General features: G+C 46.3%; 4 protein-coding genes across 4 annotated transcripts; 2 read left to right on the top strand and 2 right to left on the bottom strand.

The window, feature by feature from the left end:
- Positions 1–521: 521 nt before the first annotated feature.
- On the bottom strand, positions 522–5334 carry C8R40DRAFT_50301 (armadillo-type protein). The gene is made up of 17 exons (XM_046235269.1): positions 5104–5334; positions 5017–5042; positions 4810–4959; positions 4645–4757; positions 4496–4593; positions 4033–4443; positions 3885–3980; positions 3760–3836; positions 2664–3704; positions 2188–2614; positions 2056–2126; positions 1901–1995; positions 1746–1849; positions 1522–1689; positions 1324–1470; positions 1058–1273; positions 522–1006 (listed from the first exon to the last, which is right to left on the bottom strand). The coding sequence occupies exons 1-17, from the start codon at positions 5140–5142 to the stop codon at positions 626–628; spliced, it is 3660 nt and encodes a 1219-aa protein (XP_046092621.1). The 5' UTR covers positions 5143–5334; the 3' UTR covers positions 522–625.
- A 55-nt stretch (positions 5335–5389) lies between these two features.
- C8R40DRAFT_1031923 (p21-C-terminal region-binding protein-domain-containing protein) lies at positions 5390–6349 on the top strand (the record flags this gene model as incomplete). The annotated part of the gene is made up of 4 exons (XM_046223213.1): positions 5390–5617; positions 5671–5880; positions 5930–6136; positions 6188–6349. 4 exons carry the CDS (start codon positions 5390–5392, stop codon positions 6347–6349), a joined length of 807 nt encoding a protein of 268 aa, XP_046092622.1.
- Positions 6350–6781: 432 nt separating this feature from the next.
- Positions 6782–7506, bottom strand: C8R40DRAFT_1065182 (uncharacterized protein; the record flags this gene model as incomplete). Its single annotated transcript, XM_046225627.1, has 3 exons — positions 6782–6865; positions 6918–7349; positions 7408–7506. 3 exons carry the CDS (start codon positions 7504–7506, stop codon positions 6782–6784), a joined length of 615 nt encoding a protein of 204 aa, XP_046092623.1.
- Positions 7507–9050: 1544 nt separating this feature from the next.
- C8R40DRAFT_1261919 (FAD-linked oxidoreductase-like protein) lies at positions 9051–11798 on the top strand. The gene is made up of 7 exons (XM_046233837.1): positions 9051–9809; positions 9891–10160; positions 10219–10478; positions 10542–10676; positions 10736–11256; positions 11306–11372; positions 11441–11798. The coding sequence occupies exons 1-7, from the start codon at positions 9432–9434 to the stop codon at positions 11583–11585; spliced, it is 1776 nt and encodes a 591-aa protein (XP_046092624.1). The 5' UTR covers positions 9051–9431; the 3' UTR covers positions 11586–11798.
- Position 11799: the final 1 nt, after the last annotated feature.

The following is an 11799-nucleotide window of genomic DNA, read 5'->3' on the forward strand; positions in this document are numbered from 1 at the left end:
GCTGCGATTCGAACTACCAGCAATATCAGGATTTGAACCGGTGTCTGTAGCCGTCATGGAGTAGTTTGGAGGAGCTGGTGACATGGGACCGCCAGAAACATTGTCTAGTAAGTTATCTGAGTACTAATTGCGATAGTCCTCGAAGAATCTGTACCTCGTTTCTCCAACCCATTTTTTGAGGAATGGGCTAACGGTGAAGACACTTTGTCTTTGGTCAGAGATTGCTTTTCTGGAACGAGCATGAATCGTTGTGGAGTTCTGTGTTACATACTAATACATACTCAAGTAGCTTTACAGTAACTGATAGCAATCTGTGACACCACTTCAATAGTGTGATGTATCTGTCTGGGGTGACACCCGTTAATATAAAAGCGCTGAAATGTAATATATCCTATCCTATCCTATCCTGTTGAATAATGGGTGTCACCCCCTAGCTAGTTGTCACCCCACGCAAAGTTCGGCTGTTGTAGCAAGTTAACATTCAAATTTTGGTGAGGCTTAGTGCGGTGCGAGATACTTCACACTAGATGATTGATTCAAGTCTTTTCTCCAGCGTATTTCGTTCTATGTAAAAGATGATACTACCAAATACAAATACTAAAGTCAAACTTGCGGATTTTCTACATTAACCTATGAGCTCTTTGAATTCAGCACCCCAAGTTGAATTCTTCTTCAAATCTTCCGTGAAGGCGTCGAACTTGGGCGATACACCAGCTCCGATCTTGCTTAACGCAGCAACTGCACGTAACGCACTTCTCTGTAGTTCCGCTGCTCTTTCCAAGTCTTGCTTGACAGTGTCTTTGGTAACAGTAGCTCCTTTCATTGTCTTCTCCAGCTGCGGGGTGGCTTCATCTAGCCTCTGCGAAACAGCAGCAGGAGCTACCTGCGAAAGTCGGAACAGCAGCATATGACATATGACTTTGATCTCGTCCGAGTCATCTGCTAGACCGAGGACGACTCGCTCGAGGAATTCGCGGAGGTCGAGTTTGTGCAAACATGTATCGAGCTATTCACGACATCAGAAGATAGAATCCGGAGAATGTCGGCGGGTACTCACTAATGTATACATGGTCTCATAAGCCGTTTTCCGTGCTTCCAAACCATCGTCAACCTTATGTGTCCACGGACCCATCTGAACAGTACGAATAAGATCTTTGTTGATCACAGTTTCCTTGTAGAGGTTCGGTAAAAGGACAGAAAGATGATCCCTGATCAAATGAGATTTCGTTCGGGCGGCTGAGTTCAAAGTGGATAGTGCCAATCTACGGACGGTCTAGACAAGAATAAGAGGCGATCAACGATAATGAAAATAGGAACACCCACCAGATCCGCGTCGCCCATCAAGGACAAGAAATCAATGATTAATGGTGAAAGCAGTTCATCATATGTAGGGGCGGTGTCGGCAAAAGTATATCGAATTGCAGCTACTACCGTGGCTCTTGCAGCAGGACTGCTGTCGTGAATTCGATTCTAAAAAGTATCTGAGTTTGGATTAGGCTTGGATTGGAATTTTCTACAAACATGGAGTTGAGGCAAGTATTTTGACGGGTGAGTAGTGGCCAATTTGCCGAGACAAGCAGCGGCCACATTTCTCGTCGTCTCTTCCGAATTTTCAGAGTTCTCGAAAAGGGGCACCCACAAAATATCAGCGACGCCTTCTAATTGATTATGGGAGCAGTGTGTGACAACCTGGTCATTTGATGCCTATCAGTAGGAGCAGAAAATGAGATAGAGGTGTATATTACCTCCTTCAAAGCATGTAATGATAATAACCGCTTCTTAGCATCACTCTGAACCATCTTGACGATAGCTGGAAGGAATTGATGAAGATTTCCAATTGCAATATTTCCTGTTGACGAGTAGGTATACGTTCTGATGATCTTAGCGTTAGGCTTCTCACCTGCAGCGAACGACGCAGCGGAACGAACATCCTCTTGTTCGGCAGAAAAGTGCTCGATAGCGTTTGTGAAAATATCATGTTGAGGAGACATATCGCTAGATAGAAACGCATATCAACGGGTTGGTTAAGTGAAAACAAATTTGGAACGTGTTTACATGAAACGACCGAGTTCACCCAGTATAAGAAGGCTGAGTACAACCGTGGATTGTTTTGCTTTTGACGAAGGCTAAACAAACGGGCAGTCAGGATGTCGCACTATGGAAGATCAAATGTCCGGAAAGCTTGACCTTGACATGTTTGGAATATTCTGCAATTGTCCCGGCAGCGACACTGTGATCAGTCTTCACAACCTGCGCCACGCATCGTGCAGCATTAGCAGGGCTGGACTCTGCTTTGGGAACTTTATCAACCGATATGACCAGACTCGGTACAATATGAGTGGCGATCTGTTTGTCCGCTTTGACAAGCGCAGCGTAGAAGTTTAACAGCGAGTCTAACGCCGTTCCGCCGACAAGAGGAGAACGCGAGATAGCATATATATCAGAAAGAACATGTGCCTCGACTTCAGGGAACGTCGTAGAAGGGGCTAATTCAAGAAGAACAGATAATGTGCTCAATGCCTGTGATAGAAGTGAAATGTCAGAAACACTAAGGTATGGTTTGATCTGGCTGATGAGAGCCGACGGAAGACCGGAAGGTACACCAGTGGTATAGCTGGCGACCAAAGTCAGCGATAATTCGACTCGAAGGTAAAGCAACAAACCTCCTGATCAAGACCTCCAAAGCAAGGAAAATGTCACTTTTTCCGGGTCGTCCACTTTTCTTCAACAGACCCAAGATCCAGTCCATGCAACCATTGACCCAGGCATCACCAACATTGACTTCCTTCGCAACTTTGATGATGACTTTTACTGCACCGTCTACTTTGCCAGTCTGTCGACAGATAGATTCCCATTCTTTGCCATTCTTGCTTCTCACCACGTCCGTCGCACAGATCCACAGGTCACCGATGCATTCTTCAGCACATCCTCGTACTTCTGCATCAGTGTCATGAGTTGTCAGGCGGGCGACTGCCTGATCGTACAGGGGTTCAGTCCAGTCTGCATTCTTGACAGGCTTGACTGCTTGGAGTAGCGCAGAAAATACACGGAATGCCTCTGAAGCAACACGAGGATGTCTTTCACCTGCTGCTTTTAGCAACGCGGGCGTAAGGGAAGGAAGGGAGGATGTGAATATTGGAGGGGAGTGCGTTGCAAAGAACAGCGCAAGGAAAGAAAGACAATTGAGATACAGCGTCGCAGTAGAGGTTGACGGGGATGTTGACAGGACACGTCTGGACGTCGAAGTAATGGAAGCGACTTGACTAGATAGCGAGCCAGGGAGAACATTCAATAACGAGTATAGTAAACCAAATCCAGCCTGCAGAGTCCCAGATGAGGTTTTTTGTGACTTCAGTTGGTTGAGTAGTGCTTTAGATAATGCTGGTACTTGGGATTTCAGAAGTGAATAAGGACCACCCTCCACGTCCATGGTCTCAGTATCGCGTTTGCGCTTTCCGCGAGTTACATCCTCTTTGGATTGCGAGAGACCTCCATAGACGGCGGTCTGACTAAGTAACAAGCCGTAGGTTGACCAAACTTCCAATTTCACAGTTTCTTCGCGGTCACCGAAGCGAGATATAAGCACAGGAGAGACATCTTTGTAAATTGTGGAAAGCATTTCGGGACGTGTTCCAATAAGGGCTGCGAGCAATTTCGTGGCAGAGCGACGAATCTTGTAAGAAGTATCTTCATCATCAGAATATCTGGTGCAGAAATCGTTGTGAGAGGCTTTCATAGAGGCCTGAAACGGTAACGTACTCATCGAGATCAGCGTCTTCATCATCGTCGTCAGCATCTGCCATCTCTTCATCTTCATCATCGCCGGCGGAGTAGTTCTAAGTTCATATGTCAGTAGATGGTCGGTAGAATCATAGGGTACTCACGGGATCATACTTGATGTATTGATTGCCTACTTGTACGATAGAGGGAACGTACGGGCCAATTTCCGCAGGGCAACGCAAAAGCAAAATTTCCAATGCCTAAACAACTCGAATAAGCAGGTTCTTGAAAACCAAGGAGGGTAAATCTCACCTGTAAGCACCCTTCGCGTAGTTCATCATCTTCCCGCTGGACAGCCTTAACGATACCGGGCATAATCTCACTCAACATTGGGGCAAGTCGAGAGGGCGAGTGTCTGGCAACTGCAGCAACTAGATTGACAGTAGTCCGCTGTTTTTCAATATTTGCGGATGGACCCAAGTAAGGCAGTACATTGTCGGTGAATAATTCTGAGAAGAGCTCAGGGGGAGATATTGTGATAAATTGGGACAACGTCACAATCGCGCGCTTTCGTACTACCGGCCGAGGATGAGATAGTAAAGGAACGAGAACCGCTAGTGGATGGGGCGTTAACGATGAAGCAGATAAATGGGATGGGAATCGGCTAATCAGGATTGACAAGATTGCCAAAGTTTCGACAAGAGCTTCTGAGGGCGTATCTGACTGAGGATAAACGCGTTAGCAGAGAGAGAATATATGGCTACGCGTGACGCACGCTTTGTATCTGGGCCAAGAGTTTCGGCGTCAGTTTTGCGCAAGCGGAGGCAGCTACTCGTCCATCGGGTGGCAATTCAGCAGTTATGGTCTTCAGTGCTAAGGATAAATGTCAGTCAGGCGATAGACGGATAGATAGAATCTACATGCCTAGAGCAGAAATATCACGCAATTCCTGATCTTTACCGCCCGAAAATTCAATCAGCTTGTCCACTACGAGTTCCATTTGAACTTGACGAATAATCTTGATTAATTGACCTAAGCTGGTTGGTGTATGAGGGAGGCAAAACCCCATCAGAAGGTTTGGCAACCGACCATTTTACTGCTTGGTTCTTCACTTCTGATATTTTGTCTTCCACCAAAGCAAGAACCTGCTTCAAGACTTTGTTCTCGACGGTTTCATCGCCCAAGAAACATTGCGGATCCTGCTTGATTTCGGTCATCAAGTCGTTAAGGCCCATGAATCTGTACGAGATCATCAGAATTATTGTATATCATATGAAGGATACGATACGATTGTACCGAAAGTCCTGGTCTGGCGACTGCATCTGCAGAGGACGATGCAAGATTTCAGAAGAGAATTGATGTAGATAAGGTTAACAACCTTACTTTTTCAATAAGGCTATTCATTTGGTACGTCTTCGTCATGATGAACGATGGAGATACCCAGAGGAAAACAAAATCAAGTTTCGGTTCACGTTGTTAACGATTTGCCTGCATAGATGAATCCGGGCCGTTTTGTTTGTTCAATAAACAGAACACTTTATCCACATCCTTGTACCAAGTACTATGGCAAAACGAAAAACTGGTCAGGATGAATCTGACTCGGATTCGGACGTTGTGAGTCTTTCGTGAATTTGCAAACATTTATCCATTCAAATCTCTTCAGTAGAGCATGATCGATGTCGACTTTGACTTTTTCAATCCCAATCCCAATGTCGATTATCAAGCTATAAAACGTCTGCTTGTGCAATTATTCCAACAGGATGCAGATCTCTTTCATCTTCATGAGCTTACTGAGCTCATTCTGAGTCAGCCGACGATTGGTACGACTGTTAAAACGGATGGGCAGGAAAGCGATCCGTATGCTCTACTCACGGTCATAAATATGCATGCGCATCAGGTTCGCGTACTGCTAGTCTTCTTTGCTGACACAATTATCGATCGCCTTTTCAGGACAATCCTTCTATAAAAGCCCTGGTTGTTTACTTCCTCCAAAAGTCTCTTCCGAATCCCGCGCTGCATACAATTCTACAAAATCTATTTTCTCAAACAGAGCATCATGTCGGACTGGTCGTCTGCGAGCGTCTTATCAACATGCCAGTTCAGGTCATACCTCCGATGTACCGTATGTTGAAGGATGAATTGAAAGGAGAGGTCACTGCGGTACGATAGTCCTCTTCTTTTTATTTGCCTATCGCTCATTATACCGTAGAACCAAGCCTTTAAATTCAGCCATCTCATCGTAATATCACGGACGTATCACCTTTCCGTGGAAGAGGAAACCTATCTGACAAACATCAAATCAAAGTCCCCAACCAACAAGAAGAAAAAGACTAAAGCGGTCACTACTGCGCCGACAATGTCACGGCCAGTGGATGGAGTTTATTTATTTCATCCCGAGGACGAATTCATTAAACAGGTATATCACGTAGATGGAGATGTAGTCCTTGCTCACTCACTCGGTTCCTAGGCATCTAGTCATGCAATTGACTATGCGTTCACAGCAGCTCCCGCTGAACCTCGGGACTCGGAATCTTTTGGTCTAGACACTCGTGGTCGGCTAATGCTCCTTCCTTTTGAACAACTCGAGACATTGGTACAGACGATGAGCGAGGCGTATGCTGTTGGTTGAGTGTACGTTTTTATGTTACATCGCGATATTCGCTGGGAACAATGCGTTTCTGCCCCGCATGTATAAGAGCTTCATCGTTCCATGATAGTCCCCGAAATTCTTCAAGAACAATTTGGTAGTTCGCCCAAAAGCATTGTGATTTTGGCAGAGCTGAGTGACGATGGGTACTATACGAAAAACGAGTACCAGTTACGAGCGAGTGACGCGATGGAGAATAAGAAGTACTGTCTCTAGTCGCAATCGACGCCCTTCGACGCCCCATCGCTTCATCTTGTTTATGTATCTCACCCACGTAGCGCCAAGCCTTAGAGAATAGTGAACTTCATCGCAACTCGGAGCATCGTAGGCTTTCTCAAAATTCAGTTACCTCCTTGTTAAATTATATAACAACTTCCTGCCTTCTTTCCACTTCCTCAACCACATTCAAGATCATCAATTCTTCGATTTGGCCATCAAAGCATCCTTTTTCAGAGATTCTGCCTTGGTGCGAATTTTCAAGAGGGTTTGCAATACAGTCTGATACCGTGTAAGTGTTTGTAGGATGGTGGGTAGGTAAACCTCCACTTACTTTGAGAGTTGGATCGGTCTGAACCAGGTCTTTTCTGATAGATTGGTGGCGGCTGGTCACGTAGCTGAAGGAGAGAGACCCATTTCCCAATATGATATAACCCTTTGTACGTGATGCGGGGATGACAAAATAAATCTTGCCATCGCGTTCGGGGCTGGGGAATCCAATCGGGGAGTCCACAATAATTTCCTGATTTGCGAGCTCATATTCGACATGAGAGAGACCTTTTGCGATCACTTTCTTGATCCCATCTGACCATTCTTTTTTCTCAGCGTCGGAAAGAAAAGCCCAGGGAGAGGCTGTGACCACCTCAGCAGGTTTACTACGATCGAGCTCGACAGAATCTGGGTTGAAGTCTACTACGACTTTGGTTTGGGAACCACTAGGAGATTCCGATCCACGCGAATTTGATGGACCTGCCACCTCCGCTCCCTGGAAGATCTAATGAGACTAACTATTTTTCGACACTGATACAAGAGCAATAACTCACTGAGCCGCTGGAAACAGGAACAGCAGCGACATATGCAATTATCTTGAAGATTAAGATGAAGTAGACTTTGAAACTCAAGCTGGAAGGATGGAGATGCATGATAATCGGATTCGGATTTTAGAATCGTCGAAGAATGACAGCGAGTCAATGTTATTAGATGGTTTTTGAGTGAACAAGATCTGTGACGGAAGGTATGAGTTGAAAGAGTAGTATTTGACGGTGGGGCCTTACCTTTGACCAGCAAACAGGTGACGAAAAACGACCAGCGGAGTGAGGGAAATAGTTTGAAGGCCCCCAGCCTTTTATCTTGCTTTTCCAGTACGATAGCGTCGGACAGCGTCGGATAGCCGTTAAAAACCATGATCTGCATCAGATCCGTTGCTTGAAGCGAACCGGGTGAAGGAAGCTCATATGTGATTGAATGTCACGTTGTTGTTCTTCAGCCTGTTGAAGCCTGTTGATCATCAACGTACTCCATTGGGACACACACTTTCTTGCGTGCAGGCTGCAGCTGGCGTTGCTTCTGAAAATAGTGAGGGAATTTGTTGTGGCCCCGGGTGGGGCAGGTAGAGTGCAGGGTTGGAGTCACCGTTAGATGAAGCCTAAAGGGCGGATCTCTTTTGCCCTTCAAGGCAATCATATGACCCTGTTCTGCCGTAAAATCTAAAAGGAAAGTTTGCACGGACGCTCGAGGTTATGGATGTTCATTAATTAACGTACCCCGTTGGGGACATACACCTTGCTTGCGGTGCTTCTCACGTGCCGGACAACATTGATTTCAGATTGCGTTGTGATATCAAAGTCTTATTATCAATGCATTCTACTCAACTTCATTGTTCCGAATGACATTAACCCAGCCAAGATCCAGAATCAAAACTCGTCGTACTCCCACTCAAACCAAAACCTAATGTCATCATTCATGAACACGGCGACTTTATCGTTAAACCGACACACGTTCAACCTCTTCCACATCGGATAACGTACTCTGATATTAATTTCCAAGTGTGGCTGCCGCTGATATGGACGTTGGCTCTGTACGCAGGTAAGCAATTACGTGATCCTCATCGTAAAGGTAACGGAACCAATCGAGCTTCAAGTGTTCATTCGGGGCAAGCGCGGATAAGTTCGAAGGACCGGCTAGTGTGGTCATGCCAGCACAATCCTTCGATGTGCAGTCGGGTAATGAGGTAGTGACATTCGTGAAAAGAAGTATTAGCAGCAAGACAACATCCTCTGATGACAAGCTGGCGAAGGGATGATAATGATCGCAGATGGGCAGGAAAAGTGGGCGGCAGACAAAGTTCAACAAGGTGGAGTGACAAAAGATGAGAGACTCGAGGTATGATCATTGTAGCCCATTTCATGGAAAGGTTACAGCGATTACGAGTATGCGATGGGAATGGGGGGACAGGACACATCGCAGGACTGCCAATCCAGATACATTTAATATGGTGAAATATTTCGCATTCGCTGCTGGACCAGGTGGGGACGACAGCATTGACAGCGTCGGACGTCAGGAAGTGGATTGAATGAAATAGGCGCGCAGGCAAGCGCAGGGTTGTAGAAGGGAAAGTAAATCAGGGCTGCATGAAGGTTCACAAAAGGGTCACATGATTGCCTTATAGGGCAAAGGCGATGCATCGGATCGGAGAAACATGACTTTAAAAGGAAATTTTGCATGGGCGCTTGAGGTTATGGATGTTCATTGACCATTGCAAGCAAGGTGATGTTCATTGACCATTGGACCCGTGCAAGCAAGGTGATGAAAACAGAGCAAGGAAATTGAGGCCTGAGGCATTTTGAGAGGTTTTGAGGCATTTTGCAGCGTTTCGTGCCACCTATTACACATGTACATAACTGGAAAGAACTGGAAGTAGTCGAGAAGTCCAGTGCTGAGCGCTGAGAACTTGACGTTGTTCCTTCCATCCATGCGACATCACATGCTTATAGATGTTTTACCGATCACCCGTTATCACAACGTTCTTTTATCAACGTTCTTCTACTTTTACTAGAAGGGCCCATCCATGTTTGCTCTTGCCAGGCAAACAGCTCTCCGACGTACATTCTCTCCCGGTTTTGGACAGCAACACAGACATTATGCAAAATCCCGGCGATTGGGTGGAACTCTGGCTCTAGTGGGTGTGGGACTAGGCTATACAGCCTTTCTCGCAGAGCACCCCACTATACACGCCGATAGCAACTTGCCACAGAAACCTGAACCGCGTATTTCCAGCTCAGATTCAACCTCGTTACGCAGCCTTGTCCGTGCGTACTTCGTGTACTCGATGTGCTCCTTCCCAACTTTGGTCGATGCTGCGCCAAAGCTGCTGAAGGTGCTCATGGGGATTCCAGTTGTACGGAATATAACCGAGACTTTCGTGAGGGTGACATTCTTCGATCAGGTGTGTGTCTTTTCATAAAAGGTCCGGTATATAATGCACTTTGGATCTCTAGTATATACTGAATGTTTCTTCGCCATCTAGTTCGTCGGCGGCGACACTGCTCAAGGCACACTGCCATTACTCTCCTCGTTCCGTGCGGCAAATAAAGGTGTTCTATTCTCATATTCCATAGAAGTAGACGAGAACGAAGCTACTGCCTCTAATACATCGTCGAAGAAGAAAGCACAGCCGGTACACAAACGATGTGTGGATGAAATGGTCAGGTCAATAGACGTTGCAGCTGATTTCGAGGATAGTATCGTCGGCCACCATGCGCGCAGTGGTAGACGGACCTGGGTCGCGATCAAGTTGGTGTGTTATCTTTTTCCAATCTAGGTCAAACTTTCCCAAATGATTGTCATGTACGCAGACTGCACTTCTGCCGGATGCTCAATCGCTTATCGCCTTATCTTCACATATTCTCGCGACACGTCCACAACATGAACCTTCAATTCCCTTCCCAGGATGTCCGCGGCCCACGGACCTCAATGTACTCAACACAACCGCGGACTCGAAATTCTTGAGTGAAAAGGACATCGCGTCTTTACGAGAACTGTACTCAGACCTTAGACGTATTTCGCTGCGTGCACAAGAGAGAGGTGTCAAGTTGCTTATAGATGCGGAATACAGGTTCGGCGGTACTTCTATCCCGAAGAAACAACCCCTTCACCTAACTCATATCTGATTTTGCAGCTGGTACCAACCCGCTATTGACGCGATGCAATTAGCTCTGATGCGTGAATTTAACAAGATACCATCTCAAGGCGATAAATCTGGTCCAGTCGTGCAGCCGCTCGTGTATGGAACGTTCCAGGCTTACCTCCGAAGGTAAGTCTCCACCAGCGCCGCAAGTAGATTCCTCCAAATGCTCATCACTTGATATCTAGAACCCCTCTTCATCTTGCACAATCCTACCGTGATGCCCAGGCAAACAACTACGCGCTCGGAGTCAAACTCGTGCGCGGGGCCTATCACCCACACGAAGTCTCTGCACACGAAGCCGCTCGTGTACACGGAAAACAAGAGTCTCTTTCGATATCCCCGGACGCGCTACCACCTGTATGGTCGTCGAAGAACGAGACGGATAGTTGTTACAACGAGTGTGTGAAGATGGTCGTAGGTTGGGTGAAGGACGACATTCGTTCGAACTCTGCTTCTGCTTCATCCAGTACTTCAAAGCTCTCGGTGGGAAGGTGGTTCTACAAGAAGGATGATGCGAAGTCTTCTGGTTTACCGAATATTGGTGTTTTATTCGGCTCGCACAACGGAGCCAGTGTTAAGCTGATCCTGAGTGAATTACTTGGAAACGGGCTCGCCACTTCTGTTGGCGTTGAGAATGGAGAAGGAGAGGCTGTCTTGAAGCTAGATGACGAAGTAACTGAAAGAGTTACCTTGGCACAACTCTATGGTATGTCTTTCGGTTTATATTATTTCTGACTAATAGTGTTTCTTTGAAGGTATGTGCGACGAACTCACTGACTACATTGTACGTAGAACCAGCTCCAATTCACCAATGGTCCTCAAGTGAGTTTTCGGATTCTTGCGCACCTTCTATGTTGGGTCACTGACGGTGGCCGATTCTCCGTCCGCAGAGCTGTCCCATATGGATCACTGACAGAAACCATGCCCTACCTCAGTCGACGTGCGATAGAGAATAAATCTGTTCTCGGTAATGGACGTGCTGCCGAGGAGAGAAGAAGAGCTGGTCGCGAGATTTGGGCCAAAGTTTTTGGCTAGATTTTTTCTTCCAGGATTCCTATAGCTTTCTCTAAGATTCAGGATCAAATGGGTGGAATTGGATTCAACGGACGGTTTCATCAGCTGTAGATTATATGTGAATGTGTTCCCTGGTACTCTGCTGCAGTGCTGCCCTGTATAATACTAGTACTGCTTGACAACATCAAAGGATCATGCCATGCTCATGTTGGGAACGATACTTAGAACCTGGGCA

The sequence above is a fragment of the Lentinula edodes genome (assembly GCF_021015755.1).
Source record: "Lentinula edodes strain Le(Bin) 0899 ss11 chromosome Unknown C8R40scaffold_1, whole genome shotgun sequence".
Lineage (NCBI taxonomy): Eukaryota > Fungi > Basidiomycota > Agaricomycetes > Agaricales > Omphalotaceae > Lentinula > Lentinula edodes.

Coding starts and splice junctions, on each gene's coding strand:
- C8R40DRAFT_50301 (XM_046235269.1), bottom strand. CDS start 5,142: ATGACGAAGACGTACCAAATGAATAGCCTTATTGAAAAA. Junction 4,444..4,495: donor TCTTGGCCCAGATACAAAGC/GTGCGTCACGCG, acceptor GTTTATCCTCAG/TCAGATACGCCCTCAGAAGC. Junction 1,690..1,745: donor CATTACATGCTTTGAAGGAG/GTAATATACACC, acceptor TCAAATGACCAG/GTTGTCACACACTGCTCCCA.
- C8R40DRAFT_1261919 (XM_046233837.1), top strand. CDS start 9,432: ATGTTTGCTCTTGCCAGGCAAACAGCTCTCCGACGTACATTCTCTCCC. Junction 10,479..10,541: donor CTTATAGATGCGGAATACAG/GTTCGGCGGTAC, acceptor CTGATTTTGCAG/CTGGTACCAACCCGCTATTG. Junction 11,373..11,440: donor AATTCACCAATGGTCCTCAA/GTGAGTTTTCGG, acceptor CTCCGTCCGCAG/AGCTGTCCCATATGGATCAC.